The sequence below is a fragment of the Equus quagga genome, chromosome 19 (genome assembly GCF_021613505.1).
Source record: "Equus quagga isolate Etosha38 chromosome 19, UCLA_HA_Equagga_1.0, whole genome shotgun sequence".
NCBI lineage: Eukaryota > Metazoa > Chordata > Mammalia > Perissodactyla > Equidae > Equus > Equus quagga.
The window spans coordinates 26,010,903-26,036,470 of NC_060285.1; the positions used below are offsets into that span (position 1 = coordinate 26,010,903).

Below are 25,568 nucleotides of genomic sequence, written 5' to 3' on the forward strand. Positions count from 1 at the left end.
AGCTAGAAGATCACAGCTTCTGTCTTAAGTCCTAGACCTGAGTTAATTCCTAGGACCAGAACCCTTGATTTAAGGGCTGTGCTGTAATAATTGCTATGTGTACTATGAACATTCCTCCCAGCTACTCTTCAGGTGATGTATACTTGAAAAAGAAATATCCAGAATTTTCAGGGGTCAGTGGACACTTATTCCAAATTAGCACCAACTTTGGGGGTATTGAGAACACCATGGTCAGAACAGAGGTTAGGGGAGACAGATTGGACCCAATTCCAGTAAGCCCACTGGAACACTGAACTCTCCCCTTTTCCCCATCGCATGGTTTATTTCCTCAACTCCTAAGTGTAGATGGGATGGATGTCCTTTGCAGAATCTCAACATTGGCTACCTGCCCTGAGGAATATGTGTTCCTGTGGTAGAAGGCAAAGGGAAATGCATGGAGCATTCCTTCCCTACCAAAATAACAAGTGAAAAAGCAGTATATCTCTGGGTAATTACAGAAGTTAGTACAACCATCAAAGGGTAGAAAGATACAAATGTGGTAGTTCCTATCATATCCTCAAGTGTATGGTGTATTTCCATTTGACCAGTGAGAAAAGTTGATGGGCCTTGGAGAATGACCATGGCCTCTACAATAAAACTTAATCTTGAGGTGATCCAAATTGTAGCTGCTGTTCCTGAAATGGTCTTTTATTGGAGCAATTTGGTACAGCCTCTGGCATTTGATATGTAACTATTGGTCCAACCACTGCATTTTTATCCGTTTTGGTTTGTAGAGTCCACCAGCAGTTGTTTGCTTTTACCCAGCAGAGACAGAAATAGCTTCATAAATCTGTCCCATGGATGTCAACTGTAGGCATTTGCTACACAAGGACATTTAATGCCTCACCAACCATAGGATGTCACGTTAGTCCAATATGTTGACATAGAGTAGGGAATACCAGATGCCCAAATGCCTTGGTAAGCCATGTATATGCCAAAGGATGGAATCTGAGTCTTGGAGAAGTACAGGCCCTTGACTCCTTAGTAAGATTCCCAAGGATTCAATGGTCTAGCACGTGTGAGATAGCCCCTCCAGTGTTCAGGACAAATTACTACACCTTGCCTGTTTTACAGCTGAGAAGGGTACAGTACCTTGTAGTGCCCTAGATTTTAGAGACAGCATATAACACGCAGGTTTCTGCACTTGTTTATTTACCAGGTGACCTGAAAATCTGGCAGTGCAAAAACGGTCTCTGTAGGAAGCCCATGCTGCCATCCAAGCAGCTCCACTGCTCAGCCCTCTCAGAATATCTGGAAGATTGGAATACTTACTGAAGTCAGAAACACATCTCTCCAGGAGAATCACAGTGGAAGCCCACAGGATTTTGGAGCAAGGCCATGACCCCCTTCAGGAAGATTACTATTTTCCTTTGGAGAAACAGCTCCAATTTGCTATTGGTATGTTGGAGACCATGGGACACCAGGTGCTCTCTGATCCACCTACTCATACAGTTGACCATTTCCAGTAGTACTCCATCACCCAGTACATGGGGCCAGGAAGGCACATTTAGTTTGTGTGAGCAGATTTCTTCCCATTTGTGCCGTTAACTACCCTATTCCCACACCTTGCCCCTACCAATCTGTCCCTCTGCCCTCTTGGAGAGTTGTTGGCCAATTAACTAAGAATGAAAAAAAGTTAAGCCTGGCTTTAGATGTTGTTGGACAATGTGTACTGTTGTATACCACAGCCCCTATTAGCAGTTGTCTTGAAGGGCACATCTCAGTAGGCAGGATTTCAAGCAATGCCTCTTATCAGGTACTTTGACTTGAGGAAACAAGACCTGAGTGAGGGTCTGTAACCACTCACTGGCTAGATGGTCTGAGACTTGGAAAGAGCAACATTGAAAATTGGGGTGAAGGTTTTGGGAAGGGCTTTGCAAGTAAGCCTTGAGGATTGGACCTAGAAAATGAGGAGATTTAGAATAAAGCAGCCAGATGCTTACAGGATTACCTCTCAAGCACAAATCCTTGTCTCACTGTTGACTTCTGGGGAACCCAACGTAAATCACATATCTAAGACCAGCAGCCTTGTGGTGGCAAATTCATTTCGTTGGACTTCTTCCATTTTGGAGGAAGCTGTTTGTTATAGAAACAGGAATGTATTCTGAATTTGGATCTGCTTTCCTTGCCTATCATACCTTGGCTAACACCAACATTCATGGGTTTAGAATGCCTTCTGCTTTATCATACATGAGACAGTGCCCCTGACCAAGAAAGAAAAGAGCAATGAACTCGTGTCCATGGGAGTCCTTGCTTGTGTTTGTGATGTGCCCCTGTCCCCCTCTGAGACATCATCTTTCTCATTTCTCCCTCTATCACCCATCATATGTCCATCACACCAAACTTCTGTCTATTTTTAAGCAGCCAGGTTCATTCTTGTCTTGGGGCCTTTGCACATGCTGTTCCTGCTATCTGGAATAGTAATGTCTTGGTCTTGCTCTGTTTTGTGTCACTGATGTCTCACTTTACCAATATCACCTCTTCAGCAAGATGTTCTGTGTCCATCTAATCTAAAGCAGCCCCCTCAAAACTTCCTATTATTCTTTCATTTTATTCATATAAATTTGCTTGTTTTATTTTCTTCATAGTACTTATATTCCTTTTTGAGAAAAGACATGGACTTCCAGTAAATTATTCCAGTAAGTAATCTGTGTTCGGCATTTACTGAACACCTACTATCTACCTGAAGTAAAATCGTATCAATCAGATTTAATAATTTTGCTAGAGGTAAGATAACAACTGAAACTAAACAGCAGCAGTCCTGAACAGCAAATTCTGAAATTTCAGGAAGTAAAAGCCCTCGTGGGAAATGACATTAAACATGCAAATAGTTATAAATAGGAAAATGAAAATGTTTCATTGAGCAATTTTTATAAGAGAAGGAAAAAAGTGCACTAATTGCCATGATGTCATGCTGTGTTTCCAAAAATAATGGTGATTATTTCAAGGGTTTGTAATCACTTGTGTGATCGGCTTGCAAAGACCTCCAGGCCTGCATCCATCCGTGCTTTAAATCATGCTCCTGCATATGGAGAAATCCTATTTATAACATTCTCCTCAAATAAAGGTTGTTTTGTACACTGGCGCCAAGTGTCCATCAGGATAAAATGCAGTTGCATTGTAAGTGCACAGTAATCAAGCCACATTTGTCAGCTCTGGCTCCAGGAAGGTAATGTCTGTGTATATTCCTAAGACTTATGGAAATAATGGAATTACAGAAGTGGACATGTAGTGGCAGATTGTTTAACAAACGCATTGGTTCAGAACTAGTCTTAGAAAATTGTTTTCCAGGCTGATATCTGGTGTTGATCTAGTCCTCCTGGTCCAGAGCAAAGAGGACACATAAGGACCATTGTGTTGCACATCTCACCTGTGGGAATACCATATGAATGGTGTCCCTTGGAGTTGTGCAACATGTTAGTTCTGGGTTATCCACCAGGATGTGTCAGGGAGAGAATCCTGGAAATTCCTGGAAAGCGTATGTCTGGACATCTGTTGTTTGTGCTTGCCCAGCATCCCTTTTCCTTTCTTCTGTCATAGAAGACTGACTTCTCTTGGAGACCATCCCTCCCCTGCTTTCAACCATATGGGTCAGTGGATTTGCACCACTCTCTATTTCTCAGAGTATGGTATCCCACCGGCTTCAGTGATTGGTTCAGGAATGAATAAGTGACCCAAAACAAGCCAATGAAACTCAAGTCCAGGACTTTATTTGGAAATACTGGAAAATAGAATTCCTCATTCTATGAGATTGAAGCTTGGAGATATTTGCCAGGTATGGCTTGGAGGCACTACACCAAGGAAGGCAGCCTGAAAGTAAAGTCAAGGCAAAGGAAAGAGTAGCCAAGAGAAGGAACAAGACAGATTTGACACATGGCTCCAGATGTGCCTGAGGCCAAAATTTGCTTAGATTTTCCAGTTATGTGAACCTAAGAAGTTTCCCTAACTTTTTTTCTGAACCTAGAATAACTTAGGCTTTTTAAATTTGCAACTGAATGTCCTTACTGGTATAACATCCTTATGATTTTATTACTTCTCTGTAGTAATGAAATTTGTTATTGGTATGTACCATCTTCCTTGCTAGATGTAGCCCTGATTATGAGTTTACTGATTCTTAAATATGGGCTAATTATGAACCAGTGGTGTTTGTTAGGATTTATTATTGTAAACAAATAGCCTTATTTTAAAAACTTAAGGTTTGTGTTGAAGTGGATGCATACATTCCATGAAGCCTCTGTATGTGCATTTGTGGATATATCCAGGTCTTTAAAATTCCTGTAAGCGATGGCTCTTCTGGATGATTACAGTTAGGTAAAGGTCTGCAAATTTGCAGATTTGGCTGCATGTAGCCTGGACTTGGAACTTTGAGGCACAATAAAATTGCTAAAAAATTGACGGTCATTTTTATGTCACTAAATAAGGCTAAGCATCAACCTCACAATCTTAGGTGATTTATGCTTTTCAAAGCAATAGAAAGAGGATGAAAAATTATGTGCTAGAAAATCTGCTTCCTAATTTGAAATTTAAATACTAAGTTACCATGAAAAATTATTTTCATATTCATGAAAAGCTATCTCTTTGCAGGTAGGATTAATAAATTTGTAATGTTAAGAGTTTCATCTAAGGCAACACAAATCACCAGAACCGTTAACTCTAACTTGAGCTGGGTGGAAAAAACAAAAAAATTACTTATGGAAGAAGCAATTGGCCCTCTAAAGCTATCCACACAAAATATGCCTATCTCACAAGTGTCATCTAATCTAATAGCTCACGCTCAGAGAGGATGCCCATGGGGGTGGGGTTCGTCCTCAGAGTCTGGGAGGCATCTGTTGTTTGAAAAAGCACATACAACATTGAAACATAATTTTGTATTAGCAAAATGAATGAAACAATCCACTGTATTATTTTCATAACAAAAACTTCAAGAAACAAAACTCAGTAAGATTCTTGGCTGTTAGGACATGTAAATTAAAAAAAAGATTGAGGGGCTGGCCCCGTGGCCGAGTGGTTAAGTTCATGCACTCCACTGCGGCGGCCCAGGGTTTCGCTGGTTCGGATCCTGGGCGTGGGCATGGCACAGCTCATCAGGCCATGCTGAGGTGACGTCCCACGTGCCATAACTACAACTAGGACCCACAACTAGAATATACAACTATGTACTGGGGGGATTTGGGGAGAAAAGGAAAAAAGAAAAAAAAAATATTGGCAACAGTTGTTAGCTCAGGTGCCAATCTTTAAAAAAAAAAAGATTGAGAATTGTGATCAACTGCTAACAGGTATAGGGTTTCTTTTTGGGGTGGTGGAAATTTTTAGAATCAGAGTGATAACAGATGCACAACATTGTGAATATACTAAAAACTACCAAGTTATACACCTTAAAATGGTGAATTTTGTGCCATGTGTCTTATCTCATTTTTTTAAAAAAGATTAAGAGACTCAGTTCTAATGCGTTATTAACAGTAATCCTGTATCCTCGGCATAAAAGAAAGTGACATTTACCCTACTATAGATCCCCTTAAAAATAACTCTGTCTCCTGGGCAAGTGCCATATGATTATTCCATCTTTTGGCAATTGCGCTTAACATAGATTGAACTGAGTCTCTTTCTGCAAATTCCGTTACCTGAAGGTAAGTACAGTGTGGCTTGAGGGTGGATAAGTTATAGAGTAAAGGCCTGGGCGGGGAGTGGCAAGGAAGGGAGGGAGGAGAAGGAGGATGGGGATGCTAAGTTCCTGAACATTATAAGACCACACAAAAATCTGACTGCACATAGGGAGGGCTGGAAGGCTGATCTGACCAGGATGTCCAGAGACTGGATTTTGATACATCTGGCTTGGGGAGAATCTTAGTTAAGAAGCTTTGGCTATAAAGAAAACCGATCTAAAAATGCCTTCAATAGTGAGACATTTAATAATGTTTATACTAAAGAATCTCTAGTTAGATTTTAGTAACATGGATAGTTTAGTAACATAGGCAGTTTCCTCAACATGGTGATTTATTCCCTTAGTTTCACTCCTTTTATAGTCCTAAAATGGCTACCACAGTTCTGGCCGTCACATGCAGATGACAACATCCAGAGCCAGGAAAAGGGAGATGCCTCTGTCTTATATCCTTTCTTGACAGCATGAAAATCTTCCCAGAATTTTTCAGCAGTCTCATTGACCTGAATTGCTTCTCATGCATTTCTAAACCAGTCACTTGACAAAGATCATAATACAACCATTGGTTTATTAATCAACAATCATTCCCAGAGGCTGGACAAGGACGCAGTCTTGTTGAAAGACATGTAGGGTGAACAAAATTAAGGTTTTGTTAGCAAAAACTGGAGTAATAACTCTTGGTTAGCATTAATCATGTCTGTCACAGAAAATCCTAATCTGAGCTTAGTGGTGCCCACCTGGCTCCAGTGGTGTCTTGATTAATATTCCCCAGTAGAGAAAGTGGCCTTGTCCACTGGAAAAAATACCATCCTACTGAGGCTTTGTCCAAAAATGTAGAGATCTCTTGACAACCCCCTCCTTATTTTGAATTATGTAATTCTCTGTGATCTTAGATGACCTTCCTTACTTAGGTAGTTTTACCAGAGAATCTCAAAAAAGGTTGTTGGTTTTGGAGGTGGCTTCCCCTACAGGCTGACCTGAATCTTTTAGTTTGAGAACTGAGATGACCATTAATATTTGTCATATAGCTGTGCTTGTTCCAGTTCTCTTACTGTGCCCACACCCTAAATTAAAATCCTTAGCTAGTTATCCACTGATAAAGGGGACCTAAGATCTTATTCTCACATTTTCTTCGTGGTCCCTTGGAGCTCCAAGTCTGCCTTACCTTCATTTCTTGTTAGTCGGTGTTTGATCATTGAGTTTGATACTGAGATTTCTTTTAGGGTCCTCGAATTAGCAACTGTTTCATTTTGCACACTGCAAATCTGTCTACTCTTTTTGGAGAACATTTTGGAATCTAAGAAATGAACTTTGTCCAACTATAAAGTACATTTGTACAATTTATGGTTCAATAATTATTTCAGAACATTCAGTTGTTAGACTCCTATTTTATTAACAAATATCCCACACAGTTTTGTTCTCTCCAGCATTCCTGAGTCAGGGAAGCAGTATGGCAGAGTGGGAAGATAATTGGCTCTAGAGTGTACCTAGGTCCACCCTAGAGCTTATTAGACATGTAGCTTTGGGCAACTTAAAGGATTCAATTTCCTTATCTGTGCCAAGGGGTAATTAAACCCTCCCCGCAGAGCTGTCAGGTAAAGCATCAGACGTGGTAGCTGTTAGTATTGTTATCACACCTTGGTCATCTTGGTAGAATCATAGGCAAAAGATCCAAAAACCAAACAAAAAATTTTAAATAATGATAATTTAGTTTACTGATTTACAGTTCTTGAAAGAATGATCAATTTTAGGCCTTTTTACTATTATTTATTTTAAATAAATAGAATCATAGTAATACTGACTAGTTCAACAAAACTGTCAGTATAGATCACTATACGTGAATGACAGAGACTTTTAAAAGTTATTTTATGTAATATTCCTTTGTTTTAATAAAAACTCAATTTTAAATTACTGATTAAAAAATTTCCAAGAAATTTGTTATATTTGGAAACAACTACATTTTTATCTTTATAGTAGCTTCTTTTTGTGGGAAAAATGGGATTTGATACTTTCAGAGATGTACAGCTAATGCCCTGCTTCCTATGGTGGCTAATTACAGATAGTTTAGGAAGCTCAGACCAAATCCATAGTACATTCCAGACAGCTGTGGATTCTGTAGTGTTTTGCCTTTGCCAAGGCAACTTAGACAAGCTCAGATAGTAGCAGGTTAAGAAAATCGCTCTCTTGATTCAATAAATGTGGTGGATATTTGTTATTTGCTCACTGCCAGTTTTTTCTCTTTCTGAAAATAGCATCCCCTTCCTTTGAGGAACTTTCTCCTTCCCATCCCAGCCCTGCTAACCAGAGTACCCCACCTCCTGTCCTTACATCAGGGGTGAGCATGGCCCAGGCCCAGCCAATCCTCGCACTGTCCTCCTGGCTGCAAATAGTGGCCCAGGAATAGGCATGCAGCCCATACCAGGCTAACCAAATCCTTCCCCAGGGTTTTTTCCAAGTGAAACTAGTAGGGAAAGTGCTCTTTCTTCCTGGGGCCACAAAATTATATAGAGCTCCAGGGTGGTTGGTGGCCACATTTTTAGCTTTGGAAAAAAGCCTAAGGAAATAACGGTAACACACAGAAAAGCAGAGAGAGGAAGGCCCAGGTGTGTGAAGTCCCTGGTCTCTAGTTCCGGAGGTCCTCAGAGCCGCCTGATTCATGGATGCTTTCCTTTGATTCTATGACTTACTCCTTTGCCCAAAACGCCATTTTTCTCATGAAGTTCATGCCAAATTTCTTTTATTGGCAGTAAAAACAGCCCTGACAAATGCAATAGGACATTAGGATTCTTCAGTTGGTACTTGGCTAACCATCAGTGCTTTCCAAATTTACAAAGAGGGTAATGGAAGAGAGTCGTTTTTATTCGTGTGAAACATGATTATTAGTGTCTTATTTAATACTATGTGGCTTTATAAGAGTAAATGTCATTTGTAATTAGATGAAAGGGATCTATTTGACAACCTTCTACGACCTTCAGTTTTCTACAGACAGAACATTGTTCTCTGGCTAAGGCTGTCACTCCAAACGTGGACTTTGATTGAGCATTGTGATTTGGGGCCATTTTTATGAGGCCTCCTTTAGCCTAACTCAGCCCTTTGCTCTTGCGTCATCTGTGCAGCATCCTAACAGAAGGTCAGCTTACAGTTGCTAGTTTTGATTTGACAGTCAGAACCTAGGTCCATGTTACTTCTGACCGCCTTTCAGTGGATCTTTCGCTTCTACTCATGGAGCTTGTGTCACTTGACGTTGATTTCTTTTCAGCTGTTGCTAGGATACACCATCAGCATCCATTCTTCCTTTAGAATTACAGCCAACTCAGGCTCTTCCTGACTTCTCAGTATTGCAAAAGCAGAGGCAATGTCAGAAGATTCCCATTCAATTTTGTGAAGGGTCATTGGGAGTGTTGTTGGGGACCAGGGCAGGGTAGGTACTAGCTACTCAACTCAAATGTCAGTTAGAGTCTTCCTGCTCCTTTAGGTCCAGATGAAATTGACTCAAACTCTCCCCTCTCCTCCGCATTTGAAGAAAGTCCAATAATCTGTCCAAGGATTTGGGGAAGGGTAGAGCTTATGTTCTTACAGATTAAGCTCTCGCTCTAGATTCTGATTTTTGTTGAATTAGTCCATAGAATATATAGTCCTATATATGCTGCTGATTTCTGCTCTACGTCAACACACATACAGAACTCAGCCCCTTCTCATAATTTCCAGAAAAAATTACTCACATTAGATATTTTAGTGCCTAGCTGACTTTAAAAGGAAGATTTGGGGTGACAGATGGTCTTATATTTAAAAAAGATTATCAATCACAAAATTAATATCAGATATTCATAAATGTCCTTCTCCACTCTGCTATGCCGCTTGCTTCTCCTCTCTTCCCTTCTCTTTCCTGTTGTTTCCTGCTCTGACAGGAAAAAAACAGGAAAGTGACTTCTCGTTTTTTAATACAGAACAATTCAGCTCTCATCTATCCTATGCCCAACTCTCTTTACGTATCTGAGGATTTCCCTTTGTCATTGCAGTGTATAAGGGCCCAGGTTATCAAAGGGTGGGGATGGGGTTCATCCTGTCTTACACCAGCATTTATGGGGCTCACTGTGCTGCGGGCTTGGTGCTAAGTGCATTTCATGTGCTATCTCATTTAATTCTCACAACCATCCTGTGAAGCAGGTGTTGTTATTGTCCATCTTACAAATGAGGAAACAGAGGCATAGAAAGATAAATGGCTGTGCCCAGGGACACTCACCTAGTTGATGTCAAATTCAAGTTTCAGTGTATTCTAGCAACCGCTAAAAAGAAACCCAAGCCAAGTGATTCAACATGATGACTTCATGGAGCTGCACACAGCCCTAGACTGCCCACCTTTGAACTCTTTCAGGTGAGAGAGAAATAAGTCTCTAAGCCATATTTTTTTTCATTTCTGTTACTAACAACTGAACAGAATTCCTAACTGGGACAGATCTACATTAGGGTTAAAAAAAAACAGAACTGTTGTCAATGTTTAAAAATTGGGAGATTACACATAATAATCTAGATTTCTGCTTTTTCTGGAAAAATTTAAAAACCTATCAACACTGGGCCTGTATTACCCTTGGCAATAATCTGCTACAGCTCAGCAACTAGTGGATAACTTGTTTATGTTACTTGCAGGTTTTTGAGTTTCTTTCGCCTCCATTTTTGTCACTTTGTGTCCCCAAATCTAGCAGACTGGTGAGCAGCAAGAGGGAGAGGTATTGTGGGACTGAGATGGAAGGTTGATGTTCCACCTTCTTCCCTACCTGGGGAAAGCCCTGTGATGGGACCTTTGCATTTCTAGACTCTGGAGGCTGTTGAGAGGGAGTTTGTCTTTGCTGAGGACTGAAGAAGAGGGGAGTGGCCTCTAACAAATCTGGAGTGTGGTGGCAGCAGTGATGATGGCCACTGGTGAGGTCTATGTAGGGGTGGCAGTCCTGGAGAAGGTGGCTGAAGCAGTGGACTTTGCCTAAAACCCTGGCTTGAGTGTGAAAGTCAAGGAGCCCCTGAGGTCCAGCAGTGATGGCATTCCGTTGGAGATCAAACATGGCCCGCCCTGGAGAGCTGGAGGGATTTATATATCATGAGAAGGAAAATGCCACATAAGGTCGAGGGAGGAGGTGACTGACCCCTTGCTAGAGTTTGAGAATCTAGACTCTTGAGATGACACTCTTGGGAGCAAGAAAACTCCATCTCCAGACCTAGAAGCACGAAAACGCCCCATGGGACTGGGACTAGGACTAATCTCCTGGAATTGGATCTCATTTAGATGTTAACTAAATCAAAGTAAGGGAACAGAGAGGCGTCTTGGGACTCCCCAGAGCTTCCTTCACTGCTCTAATTGGTGCTGTGTTTATTCATTCGCTCATTTACCCATGCGTGTATGCCTTTCCTCCCTCACCTCATTCCACAGAGGACTTGTGGCTGCTTACAAGAAGAATATCAAATTTTTTGCAGAATCAAATATAAGTACAATTAAAGATATACAGATGTAGTGGATATAATTTTTTAATTGAAAATATCTCTACTATATTTTTCTTGTTACAAAGCAATAAATGCATATTGTAGAAAATTTAGAAAATATAAACAAGAAAAGAAAAAAGATTTTAAAAGAGTATTCATGATCTGACCACCCAGAGAAAACCACTGGAAACACCTTAAAGTATATTTTCTCATTCTTTCTGTGCAAAAATGTAAATATTTTAATATTTTATAAATGTGTGATTATAACCTCCATGTTGTTTTCTAACCTGTTTTTTTTACTCAACCATATAATGTGAATATCATATAAAGTTACATTTTCATCTACAGCATTATTTTAAATGAATGAATAGAATTCCATTATAAGGATATATATTAATTTATTTAAATAATCACCTCACACCAGGCAAGACTTTGAAATTTACTGCTATATCCTGACATACTGGTTGGAGAATTCTACTTCAGAGCAACATAGTGGCTCTCTCAGTCTTGTGGATCCCTGGCATGAACCAAGGACAAGTAGCCCAGGAGGAAAAAAAAAAATCTATTGAACAATTGTCATGCTAACAAATCTATTTTACTATTCTTTTCTAAGCACAAAAGAATGTTCTCATTATTCTGTATCTTCCATGTTCTATAACTTGTTAGAGTTACTAACTGGGCTACCCTAACATTATTAATCATATCTGTTCTTTAAGTTGGGAAATTCTTGAGTGAATGAAGAGTAATCCATCTATTTGGGTTCAAGTAAGCCCAAAGTGACATGTAGAATGTTAGTATAGTGCTGGGTGTCAGGAAGAAACCATCCTTGTAAATAAATAAAGCGAGAACTTAACAGAACATTAACTCACTCTTTGGGGTGTGTCCTGTGAGTCCCTCCGAGAACACTGGGTAAAGTATATGTTTCAAGATCCATCTTCAGAGATTATTCATGTGAGTCGTTTTCCTGTGGGTCTCATTTCATTTGGCGGAGCAGCTGCTAGCCAGCTGAGCAAGCCCACAGTCACACCACGGCAGCCTTCTATTCCAGTCATCATCATTTTTTTAAAGGACAAGTGAGTTCCAGGAGACTTTCAGTCTTTACCTTTATCTTTGATTTAGAATATGCATATATGCATTTCACCTATTCCTGTTCATCTGATGCTAGGACACCTATCGTTGGCTGTCCGACCTCTGTTCCCCTTCCTTCAGAGTAACAATATCCTGTTTATTTTAGGAAACCATCACTCCCACCATTCTCAGCCATGCAGAATTTATGTGATGGACTCCATAGCCATCTAATTAGAACCTGATTTACCTCCGCCTAGACACAGGGGTTGGGTCAAAGGTAGTCACAAGACTTAAGCTAGTCCCATCAGAGGTCCTTTGATTGGGAGTCTGGGCCACATAGTCCTTTCTCTTCTATTTGGTATTAATAAGGAAGCATGCCTCCAACTAGGAGAGCCAGCCTTAGAATAAGAGAGTAGACATGGGAGAAACTGAATCCTTTGAGTTGCTGGATCAAATCTTGTCCAAAGTCCATTCTACATTTGTCTCTTTCAAATATGTAAGCTAATAAATTCTTTTTCTAAGCCAGTTTGGGGAAGGTTTTCTAACGCCTACAGCTGAACGATACCTAACCTAACTGAAGCCGTTTGTGAAGAAACCGTAGCAGACTTCCAGCTGTCTTTCCTCTGATGGCCTTATTTACAAATTCTTATTCCTGTGTAACCCATGGGTTTTCTGCCCGTGAAGCCCACACACTGCCTTCTCATCACTGCCTTTATGTACCTTTCCTCTGTTCCATAGGTCCCAAGCATCCAAACTCCCTTTCTTTTTTTTTTTTTTAAGATTGGCACCTGAGCTAACAACTGTTGCCAGTATTTTTTTTTTCCCTGCTTTTTCTCCCCAAATCCCCTGAGTACATAGTTGTATATTTTAATTGTGGGTCCTTCTAGTTGTGGCATGTGGGATGCCGCCTCAGCGTGGCCTAATGAGTGGTGCCATGTCTACGCCCAGGATCCAAACCAGGGAAACCCTGAGCCGCTGAAGCGGAGTGCCCGAACTTAACCACTCGGCCACAGGGCCAACCCTCCCTTTCTTTTCTTTATTTTATTTTATTATTTTTTTTAAATTTTTTTTTCCTTTTTCTCCCCAAAGCCCCCCGGTACATAGCTATATACTCTTCGTTGTAGGTCCCTCCAGCTGTAGCATGTGGGACGCTGCCCCAGCGTGGCCCGATGAGCAGTGCCATGTCCGCGCCCAGGATTGGAACCAACGAAACACTGGGCCGCCTGCAGCGGAGCACGCGAACCCAACCACTCGGCCATGGGGCCAGCCCCCCTCCCTTTCTTTTCAAAGCTGTCATCTCCCTCTCTATCTCTGGGAGATTTTCTGTTTCCAAGAGTGGAAAAGAAATAGGACACAATCCCTCAGCTGCCTTCCCCTGGAAGGCAAGCACCTAGCACCTTTCTGACTTGAGGAGTTTGTTGCTAACACTTTGGGGAAATCTTTGGGGAAACAAAATTACAAACATGAAGTGTTTGCACAGTTTGCAGAAATCACTTGCTATTATTATTTTTGGGCTGTAAGACCTAGTTCCTGGCTGGTTCCAAGGTTTCCCCTTAAATGATGTTGGAAAGTTGTCCTAAAGTGTTTAGCCCAGGAAAATTCAAGCTGGTGTCTTTGCTAAGTCTGAGGACATTCTGAGTTGTAACCTAAACTTGTTTCCTCATTTTTGTGGCAGGTGTGGATTCCTAGGTCTCTCGTAAGAGGAAAGTACTTCCAAACTAGTCCCCAGAAGTTATTTCCTCGGGGTCAGGCCACTCCTCCCCTGCTTTATAGATGCCTCGTCTGCCCTTCTAGAAAAGCTCTCTGGTCCTTGTGAAACCTGCCCAGTGTAAATAACACCTATTGTTTATTCCTCAGCATTAAGTCTCTGCCTTCATGGTAAGAGTACCCCAGTTCCCTTAGGGGAGCCACCTCTCCCCACTCTTAATCACGCGGTTTAGGTGGGAACGCCCTTAGCTCCACATGTGGGCTCTGATGAACTCAAACCAATCAGCAAAGCCCATTTCTGACCACAGTGATTGGCCCACGATGGGCACATGACCCGATTAAGGCCAAAGAGACATGAGGAAATAGTTGCTGAAGTTCTTCACTAGACTTCAGCCTGGCTAGTGTCATCTCCTGTAACTTTGTGGATGCCTCACTGACTCCAGCCCCTGGAATTCTTCCCTTCTTTCTTGCCCAGATCTCTCTGTTTTACAAAATGTGCCCCTGGTGCTTTCTCAAGACAGATATTAATGCAGATCCTATTCTAACTAACGTTTGGTTCCTTTACCTCTTGTTCTAAACCAGGGATAACAAATGGGTTTTATCTTGTGGGTCAACTCTGATCAGTAAGTATTAGGTCCAAGATCTGTGCTAAAAAAGATTCTGAGGCCACCTCTGGCTTCATCAAGAAAGTGTGCAGTGATCACTTAGTAATGTCTGCCATGGACATGGGATGAAGAGTGACTATGAACCTCTTCTGGATATCACTGTTCTAAGTCAAGGTCTGAGCCTAACTTTCCTAGTAGTTGCATAGCCACCCAGACGTCTCCCTGCAGCTCCTGACTGCATGCATCTTTTGCTGGTTCATAACTCTTATGGGTACACCCAATAAACTCCTGCTCCTTGTGTGAGAAACACATGGACTTCACAGTCCTTTTGCAGACCTGAAATGATTGACAGATCCTAAGACAAATGACTTGCTTGGCACCTTTGCTGGGTTATATTATTTGCTCCTTCCATCTGTTCAAGTCTCTAGTGATTCATTCAGGTGTCCCAGTGGGGTTCCTTCCTCTTTCCTTCAGCTACGAAGGTCATTTTAGGATTATAGATTTACAATATCAAAATAGCTTAAACATGAATAGACATGATTTCCACCAAGAGAACAGGTGGGCTGTTGATCACACACCAACCCCCATCCATGACTAATGAAGTTTCATCTTTTTTATAGACATAGCTGAACCAAGCTTTATTCATGATTCTTTCCTTGAAACCACAGCAAAGTCTTTGGCACTCTAGAAATTCTGATTCCTGAGCAGAGCCCATTTGCATTTTAGCATTTGAGCCCTACGAACGTCTTAGTATGTTTAGCTTGTGTGTAACAAGAGAACTTTGTGTTCTGTGATTATAAACCATTTCTTATATGGGTATCCATTGTAGTATGTAATCAGTGCCAAATTTCAGTTAATCTCACGGCTCAGAGACAGATCTGCCTGAGGTCCCACTCACCTTTGTCAGCAGATTCTTACCAGCGATGGGAACAGTGATGAGGGCTCTGCATGGTATTTGCAGAGGGTGTCTACCCTGTGAGCCCCTCACCTCATGGTCTGAGCTGTGGAAGTGCAAGGGAGCCCGGAGTCTCCTGTAAGGATTGGAGAATCTCGAGATCCTGCATTTAATCACACCTGCAGAGCCCCTCTTACCATCTAAGGAAACAGGTTCCAAGGATTAAGACAGGATATCTTTCGGAGGCCCATTATTCAGACCTGCACAGACCTATAGCTAGAGGGGGACCTGCTGCCGAAGAGGATCTGCTCAGAAGGGACGAGGTTGGCCTGATGTCGTTTGCTTGTCCTACATTGTAACTGTTGGAAATATGATACAACCGCATACAGTCCACACAATTTAATGAAAATTTTACTGTGTAAGTCACGATTCTCCCTGTGGTAGACCTTTTGTGGTTTTGCCACCCAGGATCCATCTCCCTCTCTCAATATAGCCAGACTCGCTGAGTTCATCTCTAGCTCTGCCACTTACTGGCTGTGTGACCTTGGGGAATGTCCTTAAGCTGTCTGTGTCTCAGGCTCCTTATATGTAAAATAAAATGACAATTGTACCTCCAGTATACTGTTGTTGTGAGAATTAATTGAGTTAATGTTATAAAGTGTTTTGAACACTGCTTGGCACATCATTTAAACATGAGCTGTTGTTGCTATAACCCCAACTGTCCTCTGGAGAAACCTCTCTTCCCTTCCTTCAGTGTGTGTCTTTCAGAGTTGCCTCCCCTTCTCCCTCTGCTTGGGGTCAGATGTCTCACCGAAGCCCTCCCTGAGTCCAGGGTTTGCGGGCCCAACTCTCCAGAAAGAGAACTTCTTGGCCAGGGATGCAGAGTGGGTCTGGGGTAAAAATCAGCTTGCTCCTGATTAACTGCCCCTATTTGGCAAATGAAAGCTCTTCATTCTATAACCTTTCGTGATCCATGTTATAAAAGAAAATAATCCCATAACTCATAAATTCAAAATTACTTTGTGAAAGCCATCAGTTCTGGCCTGGAGTAGGATGAGTGTTTCTGATCCAGCTTTCTCTGTCCTGCCAGGTCCCACTTCTCAGCACTACAGCTTCCACTGTGTCGGCGGTCATCTTCTCTCTCATTCTTTTTGTACTTGTGGATTTATACCTATTTTATTCTTCTACAGTCGTGTTATTGGGATTTCAGAAGGGAGAAGAGATGAAAGCCTGTGTTCAACCCCCTTTGTTTAACCATAAAGGCTTTCTGTACAGTCTTTAAGGAATCAAAGAAGCTTGGCTGGAACATGGGCAGGCGGCCTTGCCCTGGGCAGGCCATCTTTCCAAAGCCCTGAGCCACGCCAACTTATGTAGAAATTACATCCGCAAATCCCACGAACTATATTTGAGGAAATGTGAGCACTCAGAAACCTAATACACTTTAGGGTGAAATGTCTTCATTCTGAAAGAAATAATAAATGACATATTAAGAATTAATCCCTGTGTGTTGTTCGTTGAGAAGAATAGTCATGGCTCTGCAGCCTGTAGTCTCACAAAGGAGACCAGCTGGCTCTGGCTCCTGTGGCCTTTCACCACCCACGTCCCTGCTCTGCCTGCTTCAGGTATTGTCCTTGGCGCTTCTGGAAGGACACCGGCGTTGTGTCAGGATTGAGGGCATGTTCTGGTGGGCTTTTTTTTTTTTTACCATTGTCTTTCTTTGCTCCCTACCGCGTGAGAGGCTGTGGAGTCATGGCTAAACAGTCATCTGCCCCTTGCCCAGTTCTCTCTCCTGTTATCAGCTGCCACCACGACTACAGAACAAAAACAAGGAGAAACGAGGACATAATTCAGTCATCTGAAAATGACATTCAGGAAGCGCCAGTTGCTGACTCACTTACCTTGAAATAACACATCTTGACATCTCGGGCATCAGGATGAGCTGCCCATTCAGATAATTTTCTATAAATAGGCCCCAAGACCCTCTCACTTTACCTCTTCACACCCAAGCAATTCACGTAATAAAGTGTGATGCCCAAGGAAGATCCAGGTTTTGTGGAATCTAAAGCTTACACAGTTTGGGGGTAGGTGGGTGCTTTCCTTAGGAAAGAGAATGCAAAATTATGAACATAAAATTAAGTATGAAGTTGAATATTTACTGAAAATAGGAAGAGAAATTATGGCAAATTAAATTTAAAAAGCTGACAAATACTACAAAAATCTAGAAAAATAATTTTTTTTTTGAGGAAGATTAGCCCTGAGCCTACTTCTGCCAATCCTCCTTTTTTCGCCGAGGAAGATTGGCCCTGAGCTAACATCCATGCCCATCTTCCTCTACTTTTTTTTTTTTTTACATGTGGGATGCCTGTCACAGCATGGCGTGCCAAGCGGTGCCATGTCTGCACGTGGGATCCGAACCATCGAACTCTGGGCCACCGAAGCAGAACGTGGGCACTTAACTGCTGCACCACTGGGCCGGCCCTAGAAAAATAATATCTTTATTCTTTGACTACTTGACACATCTCTTTAATGCCTTTATCTGTATATTTTTTGATGACATACCTCTGTATACTTCTTCATATGACAATGATTTTGTAATATTTTCCATAGAAAGATAATTCAGTCTTTCCTCTAGCATGGTTAAATAATTTTTTTATTATTGATATATTAGAAAAGGCTTTTCACTCTTAGAACTGGTTATTGGTAACTCATGTAAGTTTTTTAAATTGCCAAATTTGAGAACCCCTACATCATGTGTCTTTCACATACAAGCTGTAAGACTTCACACACATTTCAAGTTTTCTCGCACAAGGGCTAATCTTAAATACTTTTTGAACTGATGACTTCCTAACCAGTTTGTCATTGGTAACCCATTGTACTGGTGGATTATGATGTCTAGTATTGCAAATTAGATCAATATAAAAGCCTATTCTTTATTCTAAAACTTATCTCTTCCTCTTAATAATTCCTGCTTTGGGTATAATTTGAAAAAAAAAATTGTCTTACAAAAAGTGCTTCTCAATGTCAGAATAATTTCTATTGATTCTATTGCTTATTTATGACCCCCTTCTCTTCCCATTACCAGCTCCATTCCACACCATGAGGGGCCTCTCACAACGTGAGTGGACACTCTAGTCCACACATCCAGGATTTATCCATAACCTCCAGCAACCAGCCATGCCTCAACCAGCTGTTAGGCCAAGGGATGTGCACCCCTACAGCATGGTCCACTCTTGGGAGGCTGGACTTAGAGGAGAGGCCCATGTAGATCCCAGAAGCAGATTCCAGGCCATTTGGGCAGGGAATTCTGGGGTCCTGGGTACTCAAAGTAGGGGCGAGAATGGGAGGGCATAAATTCTGGGTTGGCATACCCCCTTGACCCTGAAGACTTCTCATCTTGAGGGGAGGGGTACAGCAGGAGGAGAGCCAGAGTGAGGCCCTTTAACATGTGGGGCCCAGGGCAGGAGCCCCTATTGCTCAAGTCCAAAGGTAGTGCTGAAATGCACCTCAACTTTCCTTTAACCAGATCTCCAAAATGTCCACACCCACTCTAATTCCACCCAACATGAGGGGAAGTGCAATGCAAATTTTACTGAAACGTGAGACTATGTTGAGTGCATTACTAGGGGTCTTCTAGGACCTTGGAAATCACCTGTGCAAGTGGGGGATTTCTTTGGTTTCACAGTAAGTTGCCTCTGTATAGTATAGCTATCACTTGGTGATCTGGCCCGTTGAATGAGCACCAGTCTCAAGGGTGGACCTCAGATTTAAATGTTTGTCTCATTCAGAACCAAAGTTTTAAGGGAATCTCTGTGCTGATCCTGGGCCTACATTCTCAGAACCACTTCTTGCCTTTCCCTTGTTCTGCTGCGTGTGTGAGGAGGCCAACACCAGCCTGCAGGAGACTGAGGGGGCAGGGGAGAAGCCAAGATATTTCTCCCTTTCCCTCTCTGCCTAAGGCTTCTTTCCCTGTTTCAAACTTTCACTAGACTTCTCTGCTTGATGGTTCCAGCTTTTCCTGGGTGACCTTGGGTTCTGAACACCACCTCCTCCTTTTGTCCCTCTAGCTCAGTGGTTCTCAGCTGGGAAGATTTCTGTCTATCCCTCCTCCCTACCCACCACCTTCCCCACTCACGCGACGTTTAGCAATGTCTGGAAATAGTTTTGGTTGTTACAACTTGGGTGGAGGGTGCTACTGGCATCTAGTGGATAAAAGCCAGAGAGAACGGTAAACATCCTGTGATGCATAGGACAGCGCCCCCACGACAGGGGATTATCTGACCCAAAATGTCAGCAGTGCCCAGATCAAGAAAGCTGCTCTAGCCTAAGGCTACAGCAATGGTTGCTTCCGTTGTCAGTTTCAGGTGTGCCTCATTGTCGTGTTTGGTGCTTAGCTCTTCCATAATGTGTAACCAATTCCCCGTATTAAATTCCCTCTATTCGAACATTCAAACGGCTTCTGTTTTCCTGGTTAGATTGACCAGTGCATCCTGAAACTATTGGCCTCTTTTCTTTTTTCTTCTCTATTCAAATCCGTCAATGATAATTTCTCTGCCACCTCCCCATGAATTCTGGAAAATTTCACCTCCCCATCTGTATTAGTCACAGTTCTCCAGAGAAATAGAAACAATAAGATATATAGAGATATGTATAGGGAGATTTATTATTGGAACTGGCTCATGGAGTTATGGAGGCTGAGAAGTCCCCTAGTCTGCTGTTTGCAAGGTTCCTGGAGAACCAGGAAGGTCAGTGGTGTAATTCAGTCTAAGTCTGAAGGCCCAAGAACCGGAAGCATCAATGTCCGAGGGCAGAAGATGGATGTCGCAACTCAAGCAAAGAGCAAATTTGTCCTTCTTCCGGTTTTTTTGTTCTATTCAGGCCCTCAATGGATTGGACAATGCCTGTCTACTTTCATGAGGGCCATCTGCTTTACTCAGTCTACTGATCAAATGCTAATCTCTTCCAGAAGCACCCTCACAGGTATACTCAGAAATAAGGTCTTACCAGCTATCTGGGCATCCCTTAGCCCAGTCAAGTTAACACATAAAATTAACCATCACACCATCCCACTGTTTTGGCTCAGAACTTTATAGTTTTCATAGAGTACTTTTTAATTAATAGATTCTTTTATTTTAAAATAAAGTCTCATCTAAGATTGTAAAATGAGCGGAAGAAAATGCATAACTTTCTTTTACTAAATAAAAATAGAGTACTCAATTTAATATCAATTTTCACTGTTCAGAATACTTTATTATTATAAAAATGCATTCAGTTAATTTAATATTACTCTAAACACAAAATGTAGATTAATTTCAACCTGATTAAAGTGAGGTCTTTGGGGATTCTTCTTAATTCTCTGTTAGGCAAAATTGAGGAGAGTTCTGTTTGGGTTTTTTCCTGTACTTTTTCATTTTCAGCATAAAGAGTTTAGTTATATTTATGGAATGTGACAAAGCAAAGAAAATACATTCTGAGCTTCCTCTTTGTTGGGGGATGTATGTATTCATTTCCCAGGGGTGTCATGACAAAGCATCAAAAACTGAGTGGCTTAGAATGACAGAAATCTATTGTCTCAGTTTTGGAGACCAGCAGTCCAAAATGAACATGTTGGCAGAGCCGTGCTCCCTCTGAAACTGCCAGGAAGGAACCATTCTGGGTCTCCCTCCTAGCTTCTGGGAGCCCGAGCATTCCTTGGCTTGCAGATGCTTCACTGCAACCCGCCATCTTCACAAGGCGCTCTCCCTGTGTCTTCACGTGGTCTTCCCCCTGTGTGTGTCTGTCTCTGCATCCAGATTTGCCCTTTCTATAAGAACGTCAGTTATGTTGGATTAGAGCCCACCCTACTGGCCTCATCTTAAATTGATTAACTCTACAAAGACCCTATTTCCAAATAAAATCCCGTTCTGAGGTATTGGGAATTAGGACTTAAATATATCTTTTTTTTTTTTTTGCAGGAATGGGGTGGTAGAGGACACAATTCCACCATAACAGGGAATGTTCATATTTTTGTATTCTTTAAGATGATTTTTTGAGTGAGGGGACTTGTATGTGTATTTAGGTTATATATATATTTAGGTTATGTATATATATATATATATATATATATATATATATATAAGAAGATTAGCCCTGAGCTAACTGCTGCCAATCCTCCTCTTTTTGCTGAGGAAGACTGGTCCTGAGCTAACATCCATGCCCATCTTCCTCCACTTTATATGTGGGACGCCTACCACAGCATGGCTTGCCAAGCGGTGCCATGTCCGTACCCGGGATCAGAACCAGTGAACCCCGGGCCACCGAAGCAGAATGTGTGAACTTAACTGCTGTGCCACTGGGCCAGCCCCCTTTTTTTTTAATGAGTTTTCTTTGCTTCAGAGCCAAATCATTTTTAAAGGTATGGTTTTTGGTGAGGACTGGCCCTGAACTAACATCTGTTGCCAATCTTCCTCTTTTTTTTCCTCCCCAAAGCCCCAGTACATAGTTGTAAGTCCTTCTATTCTTCTATGTGGGATGCCACCACAGCATGGCTTGATGAGCAGTGTGTAGGTCCACGCCCAGGATCCATCGAAGCGTAGAACACAAACTTAACCACTACGCCACCAGCCAGCCCCCAAAAAGTATATTTTAAACTTTGCATTTCATTTAAGAATAGTTAGAACTCCTATTTGAAATAATAGTCTTTGGGGAATTTCTTCAACAAATACCCAGTAGGCATCTGCTAGGATTAGGTGTTGTGCTGGGCACTAAAGATGCACAAAACACAGTTCCACCTGTAGAGGAGTTCATCTCTAATGGGTGAAATGAATAGGAAAACAATTCTAATGCAGCCTGAGGAGTGCTGTAGTAGAGATCTGAGCAGGGGGTTTGTGAGAGTCTAGAGAATGGCTCAGACAACACTATCTGAGGTGGAATCAGGGCTGGGTCAGGGGTGCGACATCCATCCGGAGCAAGGGAAGGGCAGCGCACGTCCCAGAAACTGTGTGCACAGACCCGGAGAGCAGGGGATGCTAAGAGAGGTGGGACCAGTCTGTGCCTGCAGCTCAGAGGAAGCATGGGCAAAAGAGTGGGGGGTGGAGTGAGAGCAGAAGGCGGGCAAGCTGGGAAGAAGCAGGTCAATGTGCCCTGCTAAGGAGTTGGTGGTGAGCCACTGAATTTTGTAATCAAGGGTATAACATTATCAGATTTGTTTTAGAAGGATCCATCTGAGGGTACTGCTGTAAAGGGTGGATTTTTTTTCTTTCTAAATTTAAAGCTCATTTCCTTGTCCTCGTCTCACTAATCTCTCAACAGCGTTCACCATAGTTGACCGCTTCCTTCTTTTTGAAGTATTTTTCTCTTTTGGTCTCTATCCCCCTGACTGTGCTTGTTTCCCTCCTGGGTCCCAGCTTCTCTCCCTTTGTGACTCTTCCTCTGTGAGTCTCAAGACCATGCAGGAGAACCTCGAAGCTGGAACTTTCCCATTCTCTTCTCTCCCCTCTTTCCTGATAAATTCATCCAATCCCACGACTTCTAATTTGTACCCCAGCCCTGGCCTCTCCTTTGAGACCAGACTTATCCATCTAACTGCCTAACTCATTCTGCCACTGGGTCCCTATAGGCACCTCAAACTCAATTTCTTAAATCTGTTTCTTCCCCAGGCTTCCTCATCTCAGCAAATGGCCCCACATTCGCCCAAGTAGTTGCTCAAACCCCAGTGTCAAGATCAATCTTTAATTCCTCTCTTTCCTTCCTCACGCGCATACAAATCCATCTCTGGATCTTCCTGGTCCTACAACCAAAATATATCTTTAATCCATGCATTTCTCTCCATCTCCACCACCATCCCCTTAGGATAAGTCCCCATTGTCTACTACCTAGACAATTGCAATGGCCTCCTAACAAGTCTCCCTACACATGCCCTTAACCATTCTACTCTGTGCCCAACCACTCTAATTATCTTACTAGGATTTTAACCACACAAGGCATTCAGTGTGGAACTTAGTTCTTACTACGGTCTGAAAGGCCTTCTATGATGTTTCCTACCTACCTTTTTAATCTCACCATTCCACCTTCCACCATGGCTTTCCTTCTGTTCCTTGAACACACCCATCCCTTTCCTGCCTCAGGGCCTTTGCACTTGCTGTTCTCTCTGTCTAGAACCCTCTCTCCAAATTCTTTGCATGGCAATATCTTTCTTATCCTTCAAGTCTCAGCTCACATATCACCTTCTCTGAGAGGCCTTCCGGGTCTATGCTAGCTAAAGGAGGTCTCCACACTTATTACTCTATCAGATTTGGAGTTTGTTGGTTTTTCTTGTTTATTTCTATCAGAGCACTTTTTATTCCCTCCCTCTACCTCACAAGTTAGGAGCCTGTCTACAATGTTTGTTACACAATATGATACTTCAGGGGGATTTCTAAATGTCCACCATCCACCAAGCACTTCCAATTCTCCCAACACCGTGCTTCTTCGTTTACATTATATCATTTCATCTCCCCAACAATCCTATGGGGGCGGAATTATTATCCATGCAAACAGTGGAGAAACTCTCTTAGAGAAGGTTAGATGACTTGCCCAAGGCCACATACCCACTCAGAAGTAATGGAGGCAGAATTTGAGCCCATGTCTGTCTGGTTCTGGAATCCTCTCTCTCTTCCATGCTGTATGCCTCAGTGCCTGACCCTTAGAGGAGTCCGAAGAAACACAGAAAAAGCATAATTTACAATGCTACTTCTTTTCTTCTTTACCTGACTAACTTTAAACATTAACTTTCTGACATTTGGTGGATGTTCATTGGCCCATCATGCTTTCATTTGGGAAACTACCCTCTCCTTTGGCTGTATGGTGCCAAAGAGACTACCACTGCCCTTCCCTTCCCCACCCTGAGAGTGCGCATGTGACCTGGGCTGGCCAATCAGAATATTCCTTTCCCAGTCTCTGTGCCAGTACAGCAATGAGCATGTGATCTGAACCAGGCCAATCAGCATCCTCCTTGGGACTTTGCTGGGGCTCTGAGATCATCTTTCATTAGCACTACAGTCGTCAGGAGCTGCAAATGGCCATCTTAGTCTCAGAGAGAGAGGATGCTGAAGAGGAAGCCAAATAGAAGACAGAAGAGCTAAGAGATGGATGGAGAGGGAGACAGAATCAGAGACCTAATGTAATTTCAGCACTCAATCCCAACCATTTATTTATTTGATTATTCACTTAACATCTATCTACTCACTAAACCAGCTCCACAAGTGTACGACTTACGTCTTGCTTTTCTTCACCCTTGTCTTCCCAGTGCCCAAGACAGGGCCTGACAGCGAGTCAGTGCTCCATATATATCTGAATGATTGAGAGTCTTGCCTCTACCAGCAGTGTCTGAGCTCACAGCATAATGATAATATGCAAGAGAAATCGTTTCAATCTCCAGCTTTGGAATGAGCTGCCTGGTATGTGAGGCTTGATTAAAATTGGAGGAAGCTTAGTTAATCTTAGAGTCATATTCAATCTTATGATGTATAATGGGTCATTTTTCTAAAAAATTAGGTTATAATGGGTGTAGATTGAAATTGGGCAGCGATAATGCTTTCTTGCTCTATTCTTTACAAATGTATGTGATGTCTGAGGCACGGTAATTTAATTTGCTGCTAATATGTCTTTAAGCACACTGTCAGATTATAACCTGATTCGTCACTCTCATGGAGGCTAAAAATAGAGGATGACACAAGAGGTTAACATCACCTAGCGATGAGCGTTTTCTCAAAGGGAGGGGCATAAATTGGAGGAAGCACGTCACTCACTCCTATCCAAAGCCACAGGCTGGGTACCCCTGGGCTTGGCAATTGTTTCAGAATGAAGTGACTCCTGAACCGAAACTGCCGTCGTTCGGGGGTGGCAGTTTCCGAAGATGTGACGATGGACGATGGAAAACCTGCCCCCAGCCAGTCCCTGCTGAGCATTCCTCGGGGGCCATGCAGTGGTCCCTGATTGCCGGCTGCTGTCATCTGGCTTCCAGGGGAGCAATTCCAATACTGGGATGGACTGTGGGAAGGAAGAAAATTTGGAATTTCTTTTGAATTTTTCCAGGAAAACCGTTGATCTTGCATTGTGTCCCAGCTTCCCTCTTGGCAAAATAAAAATGGTTTATATTTTCCTCCCT

The 25,568-nt window shown here is 42.3% G+C and overlaps 1 protein-coding gene and 1 long non-coding RNA gene across 7 annotated transcripts in view; one reads left to right on the forward strand and one right to left on the reverse strand.

The window, feature by feature from the left end:
* The first annotated feature begins 1,204 nt into the window (after positions 1-1,204).
* The window catches only part of LOC124230239 (uncharacterized), a 34,907-nt gene continuing 10,543 nt past the window's right edge, over positions 1,205-25,568 (forward strand). The window contains exon 1 of the long non-coding RNA XR_006886125.1: positions 1,205-1,437. This is a non-coding gene — a long non-coding RNA (uncharacterized LOC124230239). The remainder of the gene's footprint in view (positions 1,438-25,568) is intronic.
* Positions 20,694-25,568, reverse strand: part of LOC124230236 (translation initiation factor IF-2-like) — a 59,004-nt gene continuing 54,129 nt past the window's right edge. For all 6 annotated transcript variants that reach the window (XM_046646058.1, XM_046646062.1, XM_046646061.1 and 3 more), the window contains 3 exons: positions 25,210-25,450; positions 24,010-24,103; positions 20,694-21,245 (listed from right to left, as the gene is read on the reverse strand). In XM_046646058.1, the coding sequence (XP_046502014.1) occupies positions 20,975-21,245; positions 24,010-24,103; positions 25,210-25,450 (606 nt within the window). In that variant the 3' untranslated portion in view covers positions 20,694-20,974. The remainder of the gene's footprint in view (positions 21,246-24,009; positions 24,104-25,209; positions 25,451-25,568) is intronic.